Raw genomic sequence first — 21,611 nt, 5'->3', positions numbered from 1 at the left:
ACTCTAATATAACCCCCGACACTGAATGGGGGGAAAAATCTTGTCTTGGATTCAAGTAAATATGGTAGTTATGGACAATCAATATGCAACAACTTTGCATTTCATGTGAGTCAGGCTAAGTTGACATGTAAATAAAATGACTCCTTCAGTATGCTCTACTGGAAGCAGATCATGCATGTTTGGTGGTCTCTGAAAGATCTGTGATGATTTCACTCATAGACAACGAGAATCAATAGGAACACGGCTGTTCTGGGTGTTTTGAGAAATGGCGAACAATTTTCGCATGCCAGACAAAATGAATGAGATCTGTATTAGTTTATGATAAAAGAGCATGCTGAAAGTACTGAGGCTTCCAACAGTACACAGCATGTATGTCACCTAGAAGCTGACTGCTACTGAATAAAGTAATAGATGACTTAATAAAGAGAAACAGACAGTGCACTTTACATTAAATTATAGAATTCTTTACACATAGGCTTCAGCATAACTAACTTTACCAACAGTTTCAAAATTAGATTGCTCCTTAAAAGGAAGAATAAGGCTTTGTCTAAGCTACGTTCAATCACGATTAAACTTATAATCATAAGGATGGAACAGTACCTCAATATAAATCGCATATGGTCACTGTTCTGAATAGACGTGTAGGAAAAATATTTGACTAAGAGTGATAGTTAAAAGTAAAATATCATGCCTACCTACATTAGTTATCTGCTGGCCTGGCACTGCAGAGCTATGCACTAGCATCAAAACAATTATAAAGTTTTAGATTGTGTAAACGATCTGATTTACTTACATGCCACTTCCAGAGATGCATTGCGACTTACAGCTTCACCAAGATAGTTCCTTGCTACACAAACATAACTTCCTTCATCTGGTTTACTCCTGCGTCCATGTACAATACGTAAGAAAAATAAAGATCCACTGGGCAGCAGCATACGGTGAGAGCGCGGGTCATCTTTGTCAGTCTCCACTCGCTCTCCATCTTTGTACCACTCAATTGTGGGAGTTGGTCTTCCTTCAGCCTTACAGTTCAGAGTTGTTGGCTCTCCTTTAGAGACTATCACATCTGAAGGATGCTCGACAATCCGGGGTGGAAAGTCCTCTTGACGAAGGCGGGATCCTTGAGGAAAAGGACAGGAAAAAACAGATTGGTTGGTTTGTTTTTGTAAGGAAACACCATTGTCTTGATACAAGATTCTCCTTATTAATCTTTATACATGCTATAGATGGGCTTTCCAATGTTCTGAATACAGGGAATGGCTGCCATCTTGACTGACAAACTGGAGATAGACTTCCAGAGCTAAAAAGCAGGATGTAAAGAACTAAGACTCTCAAACTAAGGCAAAACCCAGGTGATAGCACACTGCTGTTGGCTTCCCCAACCTTCCTCCCCCCTCCCTCCCTGCTGACAGCCCCAGGGGCAGGGCTGGGCTAAAAAACACACATGTATCAAAGCATGGCTTTAGAGTGCTTTCAGAGGCCCGGTCCCACAAAAAATGTCACTTATGTCTTCGCCCTTAGAGTTGCAAAATTTTGTTTCTTATACATAATGCAATTCATCTAGAAAATGTGATCTCAGGATTTTTACTGAATTTACTACTTAGTTTTTGTATAACAATTGACAATCCAGTGGCTGCTGCTTTTTTTTTCCTTCCAAAGAGTAGAAAAAGGGTATTTAAAAACAGAAAAGGCATCCCTGCAAATAATGCACCACAAAACCATTTCCAACTGTCAGTTTATGTACCAGACTTTCAGAGTTACACAAACCTACTTTCCCCAGATTTATAAACAGTACTAGTCAAACCTCCTATTACAATTAATAGGAGGTGAGATATTTGTCATTTTACAGATGAGTTAAGTGAAGCACAGTAGGAATTACCCAAAGCCAAATAGATATAATCATTAACAGAGCTATCTAGAACCCAGGATTCCTCACTCCCACTGCTCTGTTATACTCACTTAAAATACACTCCCCTACTTGTGTTTTAATTAGAATCTACTCTAGTTTGGCAAACAATTCCTCTTCTGTAAAAGAGCATTAATTGCCTGTTTCTTCAAATCCCTTCTCATAAAAATGCAACAAATCTTCCTAACTGTAAGCACAAATTACCTGCAGCTAGTGTGAGACCCTAAAATTCCTTGCAAAGGAACTGCCAGTCTAATCCTGTTGCACTATACTGCTGAAACTCAAGAAATGTCACCTTTTGCAGATCCTTGAGACTTCCATGCCTCAACTTTCAGATTAACAATTCAGCAGTACATTTATAGTTTGGGAAGGGAATCAATGTTGCCATGTCAGATCTATTACATTTGAAAATATTTTCTATTCCTATTCTCAAAAACTTGAGAAATAAAAATCCATTTTGTATAAAGCAAGGTTCTTCTACCTTTGGCATTCCATTTTACTGGCATCTGGATTATTACATTTAGGTTTGCCTCAGCAATAACCCAATAAACCACTGCTGCAGACCTTCTAGTTACTACTAGCTTCAATTCAGTCAAAGTATCTGTTAATCACTACAAATATATAATTATCCAGGACAGATATGCTCAGATCAGGGCTGTCTAAATGGCAGGGGGCTGCATTTCATGCAGGCTGCACCACTAGGGCTTCATGACATGTGGACTGCAGTAGTGCAAGCCAAGTACCCCCAGGCTGCATCCACACAGGCACCTCCCTGCCTCACTGCACTGGATGCATACATGGCTTCTTACACCACTGCACCACGCAACAGCAACCCCAGCTCACTGACTACACACCACATGAGCCAGCACCACACCACATGAGCCCTAGGGAAGACACAAGAAGCAGAAGCCAACAGGGAAGGCCATAGCCCCCAGCTGCTGCTGCAGCCAAAGCGGGAGCAGCAGCTAGGTGCAAAGGGGCGGGGGGGGGAGGCGCAGACCATAAATTAACCCCTCATGAGCCACAAGCAGCCTGTGGGACACTATTTGGACAGCTCTCTGCTCAGAGAGCATTATAAGAAAAATATTAATTTAATTTAACTTTAGCTAGAGAATTTGCAGTTAGAAAGAATCACATCAAGACACTGCAAGATGTACAGCATTAGAAATAATCATCATAACAAAAATTGTAAATTTTATATGTACACAGTACACAGGCCTGAAAAAAGAGAGTTATGTGCATTGGCTAGAGACAGGCATAATGCTTCCCACACAATTCTGTTAGCATACTTCTAACATATCCTTGCACACTACTTGCTTTCCCCATATTGGTTTTGTATTGATAAAGAGCTTCCAATGGTATAAATAGAAACAATCAACATTATTTCCATTACTGAAATTCAGGTTTAAAACACATTTTTCAACAAAATCACAGAATTCTCAAAAATGTGGAAAGCTGACTAAATGTTTTACTGAAAATTATGATAATTTTCTTTAAAAAAAAGTTTTGTGCCAACCAGCTCTACATACCAACATGTGTTATGAATTCATGATTTATACATGTTTTCAGAGAACTACCAGAATCAAAAAGTCAGACTGTACAGGCAATGAAGGACCTCATTCAATCCGCATTAAGGTTAGATTTATTCTACAATGCATTCAAAATTCTACCTAGTGAGTCCTTATTTCAAACCACAAAAGGAAGATCATAATAAGAAAGAAATCTTCCTTCTGTAACATGATATACAGCTGAAAATTTCCATTATTTGCATCATTCTGTCTTCACTAAGCAGTCTCTAGTAAACAAAGGTCTTGGAGTTGGACAGGCTACCCACTACCTGTCAGGACTGCAAGAATCTTGTACTCTGTTTTCCTGAACTACACTGGGAATTAGTGTATAAGTACCACAGATTTAATGCACAGGGCTTGCACCCTTGGCAAACCACTATAAATTGAGGGTAGGAAGGGGGGCAGGGTAGGGACACAGTTCTGACCCACCCACTAAATTGGAACCCAGGACTGGTGGCCCACTTGCCCACCCCAAGTAATGCTATAGATCTAAACAGTATTGAAAGTCATTACTTTTTTCATACTCTGGAGGGGAAAAAAACACAAGACTCCTCATTTTTCTTTGTTATCTTAACAGAAGCACCTAAGTCAAGGGAGAAGAGGGAAAGTCAACTATGGTATCTCCTTCTCCTGGCAGATTTTGAACTTTATAAAGACAAACATTAATGATTATAGGGCAATGGCCTTGACTGGTCCTTTTCTAAATAAGAGGTTACTTATCAATTCTTTTTTGATAGACACACTCTCCACTAGAATCTTATTTTTAAAACATAAAAAACAGTAATTTAATCAGTCCATAACATGCACTGAGTGTTTCTTTTCTATTGCAGGGATAAGATTGAAGATCAGGGCAGAAATAAAATCCATTTAAAACCACAAACTGTTCCACAGATGAAGGCAGTTTACTTTGTACACTGCACCATTTATACAGCTTCCTTTTCAGGAATTTTTCCATCAAAGTATTTACATCACATGGACTTTGTAAATAAATATGCAGCAAATGAATAACCGCAGGATTTAAGAGTCACTGGGTGCATCTATATGTGCATATAAATGCAAAGCAATAAACTCCGGTGCGTATCATTCTGGAGTTTATTGCTTCCAGGTGCCATGTTTACACATGCACCTGGAACCACAGCACACTGAGCCAGATCAGAGAAGTCCCAGCTGGCAGGGAGTCCAGGGGGTCAGCCCAGTAGTCCAGGGCTGCTCTGACCTGGTTCAGCATGCTGTAGAGGGGCTGGGTGGGACACGCGAGTGCTCCAGTGAGGGATTAGCTGGTAGGCGGCCCCCACACTGAAGTGCCCTCATACCCCAGCCAGCCACATCCCATACTACACGTGTTGTGCTGTGGAGTAAAAGTCTCTACAACAGGATAGTACTTGTATTTACAAGTTCTACCCTGATGCGGAGTTTATTAGTGTCCTGCAGCCTCTTAGCCCTGCATGTGGAGAAGCCAAGACATTTACTGTGGAACTAATTAGGCAACTCTGCCATAAACATCTTGTGTAGACACTCCCACTAAGCACCCACTGTCATGAAAGACTGCAGTATCTCCAAATTACTTGTTTCACTGTATTGAGTCAAAATGCACCCTGGAAGAAAAGTCTATCATATGATAGGTACCCCAAAGAAGCCATTAGGGTGGGTTTGTGGAAAATAAATTAAAATTGTCTAAATATATCTTTACACAATGCATTCTAATAACTTCAAAGCATGTTCTGTTGTGCATGGACATTATAGAATATAATTTGGTAGACTCCTTCTGAATTACAGGTTCATAAGCACCTTATAAAACTCACTGAGACAGAAGGGGTGAACTAGCAGATAACTTATCAGTTTCCCTTCTTCATTTCCTAGCTTTAAGTAGAAGTGTGCATAGTAAAATGTTATTATTTTTAAAAGATTAATAAGGTTATATTAATATTTTACATTCAAAATACTTTTCATAGTACAAAAAACCCGACAAAACACTAAGCAAATACACAAGGCACCACGGTCCCTATCCTGAATAGTTTACAACCTAAAAAGTTTATTATACATATATAATTTTCTTCCTGGACTATCCTAATTATATTTACAAACATTAACAATAAGAATCAATTCACATGCCTCTAAACTGCAAGCCAAGTACAGACTGGCCTACAGCAAATATTTCCGAAAAAACTACAGGACCTTACAGCCACACACAACACATCCAAGCCATGGCAAATTGAGAAATGTTCTTATTGATCTGAATGCTGACCTTGCATATGATTTAGGGTTCAAAAATAATTTTGTACCAAGAGATGAGTGGTGAAAAACGTCTAACCCAGTGCAAAGGACTTCAGTTTGACATGAGTACAGACTTCAGCTCTCTCTCGTTTCAGCATTTAGCATAGGGTTGGGCAATTATTTCAGCTGTAGGGCCATTTAACAGGGGCCTGTCAAGGACCACATCTCTCTCTCCCTCTCTCCTCTCCTCTCCTCTCCCTCCCTCCCTCCCTCCAGAACCCAGTCAAAGCTGTGGTTTGCCAGGAGCCCCAAAGTTCAGCTGCAAACCCAGACAGTGACTTCCACGGCAGGGGGTGGGTATCAGTGTCAGCTGTGAGCACAGCCAGCAGGTTCTGGAACCTGGACACAGAACCTGCTGGAGGTGTCACAGATTACCTGAATACCCAACCTAGAGTGGCAGCAGCTTCTGCCTGGGTCCACAGCTGATGCTGCCAGCAAGCTCTGGGTTGGGGCTCTGAGCAGGAGCTTCCACTGCACTAGGAGGTCAGCAGGATCAGCTGTGGATGCCACTAGCAGGTTCTGTGTCAAGGCTCCTGAATCTGCTGACAATGTCCACAGCTGACACTGTTGCCTGCTACAGCAGAAGCCCATCCTGGATCCACAGGTGCTGCTGGTGTATCAAAGGCTGATGCTGCTGTATGGAAGCAGTACTGCTCACCCAGTAGCCAGAGTCACCAGATGCCTGCAGGCTAGGTCCAATGCGTTGGTGGTCATTGACCTGCAAGCTGAATCAAATTTGTTGGCAGAGGGATCTGGCCAATGGGCCATATTGTACATCAGGGGTGTATAATCCTACAAACCTGTAATGCACAGTACAACAGCAGAGCACATAACAGACCAAACACTACTGGTCAAGCTTAAGAGAGAATAACAACACAGAGTACCACAAAAAGTACTTCCAAATTCTTTACCTGATGGAAGACAAGAATAGGAAATATGGTTTGGCTGCAGAAGTTATGCTAGTGGGTAGGCACAAGATGAGCTAGCACTACTGAAAGTGCTCTTTTAGCCCTAGCCTAATCCTTTGTACTCACTTTGGACTGTGTAACAATTTGTTTACTGCACATAATTCAGAAATTACAAACATCTCTTAAAACTCTGAAGAAAATAATTATCTCAAACCATAATGATAAAACAAACATCAATGCTGCCATAGCACTTTAGGCATCATGATGCAATATAATCAGGCACCTGATGCAATGTTTCTACCTCAAAAAACAAACAAACAAAAGCTCTGCTTAGTAACAATAACATTTATGCCAGCACAGATCAACCCACATATCTGAGACCTTGAAAGAAATAAAATCTTCAAAATTCTTTAACACCTTCTTGTCACCTACAATGTTCTTTACTACACACCCCAGCACTCCCTGCAAGGCTTCACTCCTATCTCTAAAACACTCCAAAAAGCAATACATAGCCCAGCTACACCCAGACAAATTCTCACAAAACACATACCTTAATCTCACTCTCAGTCAAATACAGGGGCTTCGTAGATTTCATAGACATTAGGGCTGGAAGGGACCTCGGAAGATCATCAAGTCCAGCCCCCTGCCCGAGGGGCAGGAAGTCAGCTGGGGTCATAGGATCTCAGCAAGATAAGCATTCAAATTTGTCTTGAAGGTGTTCATAATACAATGCGCTGTCCATTCATTTGGACTGTCTTTCTGCCTTAAACATTACCAAGGTCCATACTGCAGTTTTACATGAGCTCATATTAAAACCGATATAACGACATCAAACTCACATCAGTTTCCCATTTGATCTAGTATGTTACCTTTCAGAAAGCCTCTGTACTGTGGGAGTAAAGAAGGCAATGTTTGCAGAAGAGCTACCAGCAATGTATCATCTCGAAAAATATTGTCAAGTGGGACAATTTAGTCTCTTTCAGAAAATGCATATTTTCTGGTGTAAATTCACATAACCCAGTAAAGGTTTGACAATTTTTATCAGCTAAGGGTCTGTTCCTGTATACCACTAATGGTCTGGAGCACTTTAGAAGGCTGTCACCCCTCTCTGTACAGCTGGCATTAGAACCATGTAATAAGAGGCAGCTGATGAAAGAGCATTCATGCTCTTCACTTATCCCACCATGCAGCAGTTTATTGCAATAATAAATTAAAAAGAGTTGCAGGATGCTGTCCCTATATGAATGGTGTAATAAATGCAAAATATTACTTCTGTGACCTTTTTTAAACTGGGCAGCTTCAGCCTATGAGATATCACTGTGTTAAAGGAAACAGGTCATATAATAAAATCTGTCTGAAAATTCAGTGGGAAGGCCTTTCTCCCAAAGGCAAAATTTTCATAGAACTAGTCAAATATCACCATTTAGAATTAAATAAAAACCATATCCTGTTAATGATTTTTTTTTTTAATTTTATGTTAACATCAGTAAAAGATTTGTAAATAGAGCAGCACAATTTAGGAGCTCTATTTTTTCTGTTATATCTCAGAATTTCCTTGCATAGCGAAGAGATACTAAACATTACTAGCATACCTACCTACCCTGGTTTTGCCAAGAGAAAAACTAGTGAAGGATTTTTACTTTTCATATTTTAAGGAATAAATGCCACTCCTGTTACATATTTAATGGCAAATATTATAGACATCTTTGAAAATAAGTAAAAGTTATCTGATCATCACCTAGATATTGCAACACATATCTATACAATATAGTTCATTACACAAAGAATGATAACTTTGTTTCAGATCTCAGGAATCTGGTGACTATTAATAAATGTTGATTAGATGAACAATTGCTTATATAAAATACTCTTGTTTTTGTCACAGCAATTGTTGGATTAAGAATATGTGATTATTTGTTTGTGAAGTGACAGTTTCTCATGTATTCATAAGAATATAGGGCTAGATACAGCCTTGTGGGCCATCAAGACAAGTCCCTCTATGTTTGTAGTAAACTACATGTCCAGAGACCCCAAAGACCATCCACTCTTACACATTATAGCCACAAAACCTTCTAACTTCACTTCTCTACCCTATCTACCTGTGTGCAAAGCCTTTCTGCATCAGCAAAACTCTGTAGACTGTCACAGGACGTTGTGTCCATAAGGCACCGCGCAGGGCAAAGGTGATTTTATTTGTAGTCCTGCTATGCATATTTGTGTATCTGCACAAAAGCAATACATTTCTTAACCTAAAAAAATAAATAAATTATCAAATAAATATAAGGAAATATATAGTAAAAAAAATACATTAAGCACCATTTTCTATTTGTCCTCATTATTATTCAAGGAGTGCTTTTCCTTAAATCCCCTAAAACTGTCTCTTTAAACGTTAAACCACCTTAAATACAAAATGAATAACAATATTCCAGTAGCAATAAGTCACATCAGGTTTATGCACTAGTAGTCCACTGGTGCATTTGCCAAGTATCTGAAGACACTGACCCAATCAACCTTTACCCTCACAATAGCCTCCTGATCCAGACCCTATAACAACACTTTGCTGTACTGGAATTCAAGAGTGTTAGGCTTTAACTTCGATGCTCACTCCCAGATACCTTCAGAAATTCACCTTTAAACTATGAAAATATAAAAAGAGAAAAGGTAACAGATTTCCTATTTTAACACAAAAAGAAACAGAAAAGTAAATAAAACCCTTTAATTTATGACTCATTCCTGTACACTGAAGTGTAAAGTATTTTAATTGAACTTTGTACAGAAACGAAGCAACCATACTATCTCAGACTAAATAAGAAATGCATACATCAGAGGAAGAGAAGGATCCTTGGGTGAATTTGATATCTTTTATTAGACCAACCCAAATGGTTGGAGAATAGTTATTAAGCAAGCTTTTGGGTTCATACAGACCCAAAGATATTACTGAGCTTATACACTTCATCCTCACACATAACAATTTCACTTTTAATAATCAACACTTCCTCCAGATGATGGGAACAGCTATGGGCACTAAAATGGCCCCACAGTATGCCAACCTTTTTATGAGCCACCTAGAAGAAGACTTCCTCAAGAACTGCACCATCAAACCCTTACTATACCTAAGATACATCAATGACATCTTCATCATTTGGACTGAGAACCTGCAATCTCTGATTGAGTTCCACCAGAAATTCAACAGTCACCATCCCTCCATCCGACTTTCTTTAGAATACTCCAGCACCAACATCCCCTTTTTAGACACAATGATCAGTATCCAGAAGGGTAAAATACAGACCACAGTATACAAGAAACCCACAGACCAACATACATATCTGCACAGAACCAGCAATCACCCGAAACACACCAAAAAAGCAGTGATATACAGCCAAGCCCTCAGATACCACCGCATCTGTACTGAAGAGAACACCCGGGATTGCCACCTCACCAATCTTAAAAAGGCTTTCACCCAGCAAGGACACTCCTCCAGAGAGGTAGATCGCACGTTTGAAAGAGCCACCTGGATACCACGTGAAGAACTGCTGCAGTACAGAAGAAAAACACCCACAAATCGCACACCGCTGGTTATGACCTATCACCCATCCCTTGAACCTGTACGGAAAATCCTCAAAAAATTGCAACCCATATTAGAAAAAGACCCTATTCTTAAAAAGATCTTCCCAGAGCCACCCATCCTAGCCTTCAGACAAGCACTGAACCTCGCCAACCTCATCACCAGAAGCAAACTTCCTCAAGCCCAGAACACACCAAAAGGATCCAGACCGTGCCATGACAAGAAATGCAAAACCTGCCCCCACATCTCCACCACCCCCACTATTACTACACCCCACAACAGAGCCATCAGCATCCCAGGATCTTACAGCTGCACCTCCAGGAATGTAGTATACCTCATCCAATGCACCAAATGCCCTAATGGAAGATATGTAGGAGAGACCAGACAACAACTGCGCACCAAAATGAATGCACACCGGAAATCCATCAAAGACAGAAACACCCAATTACCGGTGGGGGCACATTTCTCACAGGAGGGCCACTCTCTCTCCAATCTCTCAGTCCTGATCCTCAAGGGAAACTTACACAACACTTCCCAGAGACGAGCCTATGAGCTCCATTTCATCAACCTGCTGGATACTAGAAATCAGGGACTAAACATAGACAATGGATTTTTGACACATTACAATCTGCCTGGCAACTGACTCCCCAGCCCAGGCCCTGGCTTCTTTACTTTTCATTCCATCCGGGAAGAGCACACACCAACTGCTGAAACTTCCTTAGCCTGATGAAGGGTTTTTGAACCCAAAAGCTTGTTTAATAACTATTCTCCAACCATTTGGGATGGTCTAATAAAAGATATCAAATTCACCCAAGGAACCTTGTCTGCCTATATCCTTAGACCAACACGGCTACAACCTAAACCCCTACATCAGAGGAAGACATATGGCAATTTATTTTCCATCTTACTAATACCAACCTCCTGTCGATGAAAAAAAAATCATTCTTTTAGTTTCTAAGAAATAAACTAGTTGTATTATTTTTTTTACATGTCATGCTCCTCCAGTTTTGCTTTTATCACTTTCTCTTCAAGACAAAAGTTGATCTGATTTATTAAACCTTCTAAGTTGTTGCTTGTCACATCCTAAACCAGCAGGCTGTCATAGTCAAACAGCAGTAACACGAGTTGCCTAAATGCATAGCAAATTCATTTATTTATAAAGTCACAAAACTGTTCATAGGGGTTGGGCAAATTGTGGTTACTACATAGACCTAGCATTCATGCCAGACAGCACACTGACATTTTTCTTAGACTGGAACAATTTAAAAGAATAACAGAGTAGCATACCAATTAAAAATATTAAACATTAGCATATGGAATGTACTCTATAATACAACCGGTCTTCAAGGCCATCTTTACCCCTGCTTCTACTTTCCTATCTAAGCCTTGTCCCTTCTCCCACTGCCATGAACCACTTCCTTTTTGCTGACAATACCAATCTCAATACACAATTTATTTTTTGCTTCATCATAGGTTTTATCACTTTCTTCCACACAGACCTATACACACAAAATGTTCTCTTCAGTGCATCTGTAAGACAATACACCTTGCAAATACTTTCTCAGGGCTCCCAGCCTATGACTTCTAAAAACAAATTGCACAAGTCACCTAATTATAGTTTGATAGATGGTTGTTTGGGGATAGGTCATCCAAATAAGTGTGTTTAACTGTGTCTGTACTGATCATCATTACTGAGCTCATCTGTTGTGTCCTTTTCCCCTTTCCTCAGTCATATTTTGGGTTTTACACCATGAGATTTTCAAGAACGGTAAAATGTATGTTCATATAGAGCCTGACAAATTTTGAGATTCTACTGCAATGCACACAGTAACAACCTGTGGCTGTCCAAGTTTTAGGTGGAGACCCAAAACAAAGCAAGAAGATAAATAATCAAGGAAGTTATAACTATGATTGTATGTATTATTTTAAGATTTTTTTTAAATATGTATCTCTCATGGTTCAGTATTTCTATTCTAAATGTTCTGTTTAATGGGATGCCATTAAATTAATTTAAAAAATTACTAAATGAAATTTGGTGTCAGGATTCATAATTTATACTTCATTATAAAATATGTTAAAGAATTGTTGTCAACAAAAACTACACTGAGATTTGAACACTAGGGTATGATATTTGTTACAGGGAAGAGCCATACATGAAAGATTATTAGTTTTATGCACTTCAACCCATTTTTATTATCATCACTGTAAGGGTGTTAATGCTAGGACACAGGCTTTCCCAGGCACTGCAAGAGATCAGTAATAGGAAGAGAAGCAACAAAACAAAAACTTAATGGGAGACTTTTAAAGTGAAGTAAGTACAAAGACAAGAGCAAACAGAAGGTAGATCTTGATCAAAAACCTCCACAAAAGATATTACTAAACATCAACAAGGTTTGAGAAAAATCTTTATATTAAAATTAAGCTGGAGGTTATATTTGCAGGTGCTAAATAAGACAAATAAATTTCTGAAATGATTTACTTTTTACATTAAAATACATACAGGCATGTGTTTTAAGGCCAGGTGGTTTGCCTCTTGATAACACATCTAATATTATGGAATCTCTGATTGATTCATGTGTCTAGCTGAAGTACCTGTGTTGACATTGATAATATCAGCACAAACAATAACTATTCTACCAGCATTAAACTCATCACTTCTAAAAAAAATTAGTAATAATATTTAAGGTACTGAGGGCAGTAGGTAGTAATCTAAATATACTTTTAGCATACTTTGGAAAGGTAACCTTTATGGTGACTAGATAACCATGAAAGATTTCAGGGTCTTTTACCAGACGTACATGAAGGTATTCAGTTCCTGTATTTTGCATGAAGCTAACACCCCTGGAAAGTTCCCAAACATTGATCTTGTAAACCTTTATCTTCATATGCAATGCCTTTTCTCTTTCAAGGAAGAAGGGAAAGTGTAGGAGGTTCAGTACCTCCAACGTGAGACAAAATACCTTGGATCAGGAAACCAACCGCACTGGTTCAGGTCATAGGCGACTGGTAGGGAGGCATGGGGGTAGGGCACATTCCTGCCCCCCTCAGACAGAGCAGTCCCCTGCAACCAATGCCGCTGGCAGCTTCTGCAGGTGCTCACCAGCCCTGTCCCCACCACCACCATCGCTGCCCCCGCTGGCTTCTGCAGGTGCCCCCCCAGACTCAGGAGGCACCAGTCACCCATGGTTCAGGTGATAATCTTCCACTGCACAGAAACTGTGACATGGTCAGTTCTTCTTTTAGCATGCAGGACTTATGATGATACCTAGTTATGATAAAATGTTAAAGTCAGGTCAGTCCCGAGGCCACTAAAACCGCTGAGGCACCTTAGATACTGTAACAACCCTCCTCCACTCCGTACGGGGTTAGCTGAGTTGCTTTGCATCATCATTAGTGATTTTTCCAGCAAAGTAACCTGGTGGTGCCCATCTTCTCTCCAGGTATGGATGGCAATTGGTTTGCAGGGAACTCATCCAACCTGGTGGATTCTGGGCACCGCACTTCAAGAGGGATATGGATAACCTGGAGAGGGTCCAGAGAAGGGCCACTCGTATGGTTAAGGGCCTGCAGACCAAGCCCTACGAGGAGAGACTAGAGAAACTGGACCTTTTCAGCCTCCGCAAGAGAAGGTTGAGAGGCAACCTAGTGGCTGCCTATAAGTTCATCACGGGGGCACAGAAGGGAATTGGTGAGTTTTTATTCACCAAGGCGCCCCCGAGGGTTACAAGAAATAATGGCCCCAAGCTAGCAGAGAGCAGCTTTAGATTGGACATTAGGAAGAACTTCTTCACAGTTAGAGTGGCCAAGGTCTGGAATGGGCTCCCAAGGGAGGTGGTGCTCTCCCCTACCCTAGGGGGTCTTCAAGAGGAGGTTAGATAAGCATCTAGCTGGGGTCATCTAGCCCCAGCATCTTCCCTGCCTATGCAGGGGGTCGGATTTGATGATCTATTGAGGTCCCTTCTGACCCTAACATCTACGAATCTATGAAACCTGTGACAGGTGTTGTTTTTAGTCCTGCTGGGTGCCCATACACCCTCTTCACCCAGGCTAGTCCAGGTTGGGGTGCCAGTGTAGTCACTGACAACCCGACCATGGAACAGTCTATACTGGTTTACTTGGTACCAGACAGCAGACCAAGAGAGGCCAGGCCTAACAATAAAGTATTGAAAAGGGAGGGAAAAGGAAACCATAGGTACAAGTTTATTATGAAGACCTCCCCACCCTTTGGGCAAGTCAACCAAGAGACAGTCATGGTTAGTGGCTGCAGACTAATGTTTAAATGATATAGGAGAATTCACCTAGGTTTGTTTTCCTAGTAGAAAAACTTACATGAAGATGCCTTAACATATGTTCAAATACTGAGCTTCTACACAGCCAGGGGTCTTCTTGTATGCATCCCTCACTGCACTACAGTCTGGGTCAGCCAATCAAGGCTCCTCTATCCGTAGCTGCCATCTGTTGTCAGGCAGACTAAGAGAGCCTACAGAACATACTGAGATATGTGTATAGGGCTGCCTCCCCGCCCTCCCGCCTTGGCCCCAGTTGTAGAGTATCAGCACTGCAAGCACTACACTCTTTGGGGCCTCAGCACTTAAATGTCTGTACACATAGTTCTTGGTAATATTTTCTACCAGTCAAACAAATCTGGGAAAATTCTCCCAGATTATCTGAAGGTGTATACATAGTCAGTAGTGCCTAGTCTCCTGTTTTCATATGCCTACACTGACTTTTTGCACTTGGAAAGTACATATCTGCAACACTTAGGATCCACATTTCCTAAATATGATGAATAAATACATTGCTTTTGCTACCCTCTCAAATAGAGAACTGACTAAAAGCAAGCAGAGATCTCAAATAAAGATCCAGTCAGTCACACACTAGTTTGTGTGAACAAAAGATGTAAAAATTCAAGATAATAAGAAACTCAAGCCAAACTGACGCAGTGATATCAGGCTAACTGATTCACCTAGATGCATTCTTTTAGACAAAGTGACACAGCCAAGATTACACTTGTAGGATTTATACTCCCTCTCTCTCAAGCAAATCTCAGTAGAGGTGAAGGGATCCTAATGATATGGCTGTCTCCAAGGAAAGGTTTCCATTTCATGTGAGCTGTGTCAACTCTGATGAGGTCTGTGAAAGCTTTTCCTTCAACAGAATTAATCCATTAAGCAGTACATCCTACCTTTCCTAGGAAACTGCATCTGCAACTTACTATGTTTCATGCGTACAAAAAGTGAAGAGAAAACATACTTCCAAGAGAGATCAAGAGAAGCTATTAAATACAGTGGACCAATATGAAAAGAGTTGTTTTATTTCGGCTTTAAGTAGAGATACAGAAAAAATACCTTTAAAATATACAATTGTACCCTACATTTTAAGTGGGAGGAGTAATCCAATTAAATCATTTAGATAAATGATGTAGGCAGCCAGTCCTTATACCAAAGGATTTGAAGAAAAGTTTCTTATAATTTCTACATAAAATCTTGTTTCGTATTTAACTTGTGTCATGTTTCTTGTGCCACACCTTTGCAACAGACTCTCATTCTCTTGCTCATACACACATGTACACACAACCGTCTATAACTACAGAGAAAAATAGATTTGTATTGCAGGCTATAAACAGGGAAATCTATCGCAGAGAAAAGGGAAAAGTTCTATTTGTTCAGTGGTTTCCAGTCTGTTTAACAGTGTAAACCATCTCATAATTAAGAGATCCTTTCTCATTCCATTTTGGAATCAAAGACCACTTCTTCCTTTCTTCACATCACACTTTGCTCTGGAAGTATATTATTGCTGGCCAAATTGCAAACGAGGCAATTACTTCTGCCAACATATATTCCACTGCTAGTCTCCTCTCTCTTCTAAAACACTTTCCCAGGGTCTTGTTTTTTTACTTGAAAGGTTGATGTGTTCCAACTACATTTCTGTCTGCATGTTAGCAGTGGATGAGTGACTCTTGTATACATATCCATTTCCCTCACACACAGATATTAATCAGGAATCAGTGGAGATATACCATCTCTGCCAAACTGAGGTAAAGAGTTCACAGTCTGTAAACCAATCATTTTTTTTAGATAAAAGTTACTATTATAGAAAAAAAATTATTATTACTCGAAAAACAAAAACAAAAAAAACCCAACAACCTAAAAAATGATTTGTTTTTTTTTAAATTAAGAGAATTTTCATGCATCTTGATTCCATTAGTTACCCTCCAAAGCCATCTCAAATCTTTGTTTCTCTTAACAACTAATCATTATATTTCTGCAGGGAGGTTGTCTGGTTTGGGGAAAGATCTACAATTTAAATTACATGTCTCCTGTATACCTATTCAACAAAAAGAAGATAACAGGTATACTTATTCATGATGATATTCATACCTATTTCTCAAAGTTTTTATAGGATCATGGGAAAGTAGGGCTGGAAGGGACCTCAAAAGGTCATTCAGTCCAGCCCCCTGCTCAAGGAAGGATTGCCTCCGACTATCCCATCCAGTCAACCTGCTCTTGAAAACTACCAGGGATGGAGATTCTACAACTTTTCTCAGTGGTCTGTATTAATGCTTGACCATCCTCAGTCAGAAAGTTACTCCTAATCTCCAGCCTAAATTTCCCCTGCTGCAGTTTGTGAACATTACTCCTATTCCTTTCCCTTGTGGCCACAAGAAAAACCTGTCTACATTCTCTCTATAATCAACTTGCAGGTATTTGAAGACCGTAATCAAATCCCCGCTCAGTCTCCTCTTTTCCAACTAAATACCCCTAGTTCTTTCAGCCTTTCCTCGTGCTTCCTAGGTCCCTCATCATTTTCATCCTGTGCACTGCACTCTTTCCAAATTGTCCGCATCCTTAAGTGGAGGGCCCAAAACTGGACACAGTACTCCAGGTGAGGCCTCACAGGTGCTAAACAGAGCAGAAGAATTACTTCCCTTGATAACAAGCATCACTCCTGCTAATACAACGCAGTGTTCTGTTGGCTTTTTTCTCAACAAAAGCACATTGTTGGCTCACATTCAGCTTATGGTTTGCTGTAACCATGTCCTTCTCTGCAGTACTGCAGCCTACCTATTTCTCTCATCTCTAGATGAAAAATACTGGAACAAATCTTAAGGAAAAAAACATTTTTAAGATTCTGTTATGTAACGTTTTAAGCTAAAAATAGCAGTCTCAATTCAAGTTTGATCTTCATAAATGTTCCACAAGTTCTGAACAAGAGACTGAGGAGAGGATACAGAGGATGCATTTTCAACTATGAAAGGCAGTGTGTACTAAGAAAGAAATAGGTATGTAATGAGAGCACCATAAAAACAGTGGGTATTCTCTCAATCTTTTCATCCAGTACAGCTCAAGCACAACAGCTTATCCTTTGAGAATCCCTCAGAAACATCTCTGGAATTTAGCAAACTCTATTCATGACTGCTCTGAGCACCTTTCCTTTCAGATATTTTTCAGGTCAAGGATAGAAAGAAAACAATAGCTATCATTTTAGATGTTCCAGTCCTTTGCTACACAATTAGCGTAACATCACAGCACTGGGAAAACAACAATGGCTACTTATCAGACAGTAAAAGCATCTCCTTCACATCTCCCTACATATTACTGTGAGAACCAAAAGCTAATTAAGGGGATTTGGCCAGGCCTTTCCACAGAAAGGTTACTATAGACTCAGGTCCTCCAAGGCTGTGTTCCTAGGTTGTTATTTAAATAAAATATGACTCAGTATAATTTTTTTTTTGCAATAAATTGTGTTAGAATATTTAAACAAACAAAAATAAAATAATGAAAACACTGAAACTAAGCTAAAAATACTAAACAAATCAGTGTCACATTAATAAATCAGCAATTAGTCTCAATAGCAGACTAGAATCTAATAACCAAATTAAGTAAATCAAAATCATGTCATAAATCAAGTCACCAACATTGTTCAGCACAAGACCACAGTGATCCAGATCAGGTTGGAGATGGGCAGATACTAGGACTCAGCCACTGCTGCCACTTCTCCCCAATAGCCAGATGTGGCACAACCCAGCAAAACACCTGCTTTGCTAAAAGCCCATGTCCCCTGGCTGTGGCAAGGTGCAGGGAGAGCCCTGTTCACAGGCTATAGGTTGCCAACCCCTGTAATGTTTATCAAGAATTGGTGGAGATACACCGTGGTAATAAATCATTCATCCCTATATAAGTTGTAAAAATGTTCTAAGCTGGTGACCGTCTGACTGGTGATAAATCTCAATTCAAGAATTTGACCCAAATCATTCAATTTTTTTATCTGGCAATGATTAAATATATTCTCCCATCTATCATCTGACCCACAATATGTTATAAACCCTCCTCCATAGATTTTATTTTCACTTTGCCACCAAAGGTGATCCAAAGCATCTAAATGTTGTAGACAGAGAAGCATTCAATTACAATTCTGGTCACAGGGGTTTCAATCAGGCAAGGCAAGCACTTTCTGGATGCCTAAAGGATTGAAGATTAAGGAAAATTTGCTTGTTGTCTACCCTGTGCCTCCTTCCAAGAGTTTCAGCCAAATGAGATACAAGACCCACCTTCAAGCCATGACATTTTGTCCACTTATGTTTTGATTAGATCCTCCTCAGCTAATGCCAATTTGGCCTGAGACTTCCAGTAGAAGACAGGGTAGATTTGCACCTTACTTAAGACCCAATTAATTGGTTAATCACATCTTAAGTAGTGACCTAGATGCACATTCAATCAATTAATGCTGTGATAAAAGCAGTAATAAGTCAGAAGGTCATTACACAAAATATGTGTAATAACTGTGTGGCTGGTTTCTATCAACCTTTAATTGCATGTGACCAGTGACCAGTCTCTGGAGCACAAAGGAGCCTTTCGTGATCTTCTGACCAGGGCTCCCAGCCAGAGGAATGAAGGGAGGCAAGCTTGCTACTTGCTGGTGCACAGGGAACCTAGAATCAAGATTCCACATCAAATCCCATCACAACTATACTTTAATGTCTGTCAGGGGCCTTCCAGACTGACCAAAGTAGATATAAATATATTGCAAAAGCTTTTGTGAGCTAAAGCTCACTTCATCAGATGCTCTGGAAGAATGTTTACAAAGCAGAGAATATGAAGGAAGAAGAAATACAAAAGACAAGGGACAGTGATGGGGCAGTGGTGGGAGAAGCAAACAAAAGCTGTAACCCACAGAAATAAAAAGTCACAAAAACGAATGCAGATAATGGGATAAGAATCCATAGTCTCTGTTTAAACCATATGCAAGACAATCCAGTCTGTGCATGATTTATTGTTCCACTATTTCCTGTTCAAATAATTATTTTTAAGTTTTTATTTGAGAATAGCGACCCTTAGGTCACTGAGAGGTTAAAGTGTTCTACCACAGGCTTGCCTGGTTCTCCACACCAACAACTCAAAAGTCTCCAACCAGTCTCCAAACATTCAAAACTCCGACATTCTGCATACCACACAGGCTATACCCAATACTTCCCCAAAATTTACAAATTTACATAATGAGACTTCTTTCAAGGAATCTCACATGTATAGGTGAAAAAGTCTTGTGATGACTTTATGTAAGCAGTAAATAGAAAACTTGTCTCAAAAAATCCTATATAAATAACCACTTGCAAAGATCCAAGTAACTGTCAGTTATCTGACAGTCATTACTAAAATTAAAAATAAAACATTGTATAACTAGAATTCATCCTTATTTTCACAAAAAAAGACAACTTAATCTTTATGTTCAGAAACTGAGCTACACAAATCGCTTCTCTTTGAAAGTTTTATCTTGCAAAGAAAAATTACTATTATATAAAACACCTGCATGCACATAAACACAAGGGCTATACTGCAGTCATTTTATTATATATATAGATATGTAATGAGAGAGATGATTTAGGCAGAAATATAGCTATATAAAAATAGAAAATATAGCTATATAAGCTGTAAATGAGAAAGTATAGCTAGCTATATGTGTGTGTATGTATGTATGTCTATGTATATATGTATGTCTCTGTGTGTATAGCTATATTTTCTCATATACCATACATAAGCTTAATTTCAAGATTTCACTTAGCACTGCTTCTGCCTAAATCATCACTCTCATTACATGCCCATTTATGCCTAATGTTTCCTAATGCCACTTGCCTTCTTACTCCCTTTAAATCAGTTTATGACTGGCCTTTGGACATATTTATAAGTGAAGAGCACAAGTTTGTTTTCTTCCCACAGCATTCTCTCACCAGAACTGCTATAATTATAAACTGACAACTGGCTAGTCCTTTCTGTAGAAGTAGCATCTAGCAGGCAACCATCAATCCTCTGAATCATGGTGTATGAGATCTAATCCTGTGCCTGATGAATCCACTGGTATGGAGTCCTGTGACCATCACAGCAAGACCTTAGACATGTACACCTAGGCAAGAGTATGGAGGAGTGAAGGCTGTCCAAAACCTAACATCATTACTGTAGGGCTAGGGACAGCCATTACACATAAACCTGTTTAAGTGATCAGAAACTGATTTAAACCTGTAATGGAACAGATGTTCTGTGCACATAAACCAGTTTGAAAATGGCTGAAACGAGTTTGAGTCTAACCTTGTTGAATATAGTATCAGACTTCACTGATTTGGGTCAAACCAGTTTATGCAATGTCTGTCCCAGACCCTTTGCTGGTTTAAGCTAAACCAGACACCCCCTGCATCCCAGCATGCTCTCAGGGCTGGGCAACATGCTCCACAGCAGAGCTGACCCCTCCCCTCTGCTTGCTGGCTGGAACTCCTGCAGAAACTTGCAGACATAGCAGGATTTGATGGGGTGTTAAATCCTGATAATAGAGCTGATAAATGCTCTGTTGGGAGGGGGGACCCCTCCCTAATCATAATTCCCTGCTGGGGTCTGGTCTCACCCCCCTCAGCTCAGCCTTGTGCAAGGGATGGGAGGGCTGCTCTAGTGCCCCCCACCCCGGCTTCTAGCCTGAGCCACTGCAGGCATGTGCCTGCATTTCTGGGATGTCTGTCTGGTTACAAAACCAATTTAACCTAGCCTGGATAGACTAACCTGCAAAGATTGAATCAATTGAGGCTCAGGCTTTTTGAATGTCTGTCCCTAGCCCAGATCACTAAAACAGACTCCGAAGGCCAGACTGAGTCCATGTTCAGTGTCTTGATGATTATAGCTTCTAGGGCTTGGGTAAAGCCATCAGTGAATAAAATATTTGCTTGGTTGATCAGGGGGGGGGGGGGGGGGGGGGGGGAGGATTGGGAGGAGGAAAGAGCAAAACCATTTGAAAATCTGGGTTAAATTCAGCCCAAATACAAAATATAAAGTTTAGATAAGTCAAAACATTTTTCCTTGATAATTTTTTTAATAAAGTATATATGTAGTAGCCTCCTTCCCACCCCCTCC

General features: G+C 40.0%; 1 protein-coding gene across 1 annotated transcript in view; it reads right to left on the bottom strand.

The window, feature by feature from the left end:
* Window positions 1-21,611, bottom strand: part of LOC102386520 (roundabout homolog 2) — a gene marked incomplete at its 3' end in the record, with an annotated part of 550,382 nt that overhangs the window by 482,582 nt on the left and 46,189 nt on the right. The window contains exon 2 of the mRNA XM_006027470.3: window positions 794-1,120. Coding sequence (XP_006027532.1) covers window positions 794-1,120 — 327 coding nt within the window. The remainder of the gene's footprint in view (window positions 1-793; window positions 1,121-21,611) is intronic.

This window comes from Alligator sinensis, unplaced genomic scaffold, assembly GCF_000455745.1.
Source record: "Alligator sinensis unplaced genomic scaffold, ASM45574v1 scaffold1240_1, whole genome shotgun sequence".
NCBI classification, from domain to species: domain Eukaryota; kingdom Metazoa; phylum Chordata; order Crocodylia; family Alligatoridae; genus Alligator; species Alligator sinensis.
This window is presented reverse-complemented; position numbering and strand designations above follow the sequence as displayed.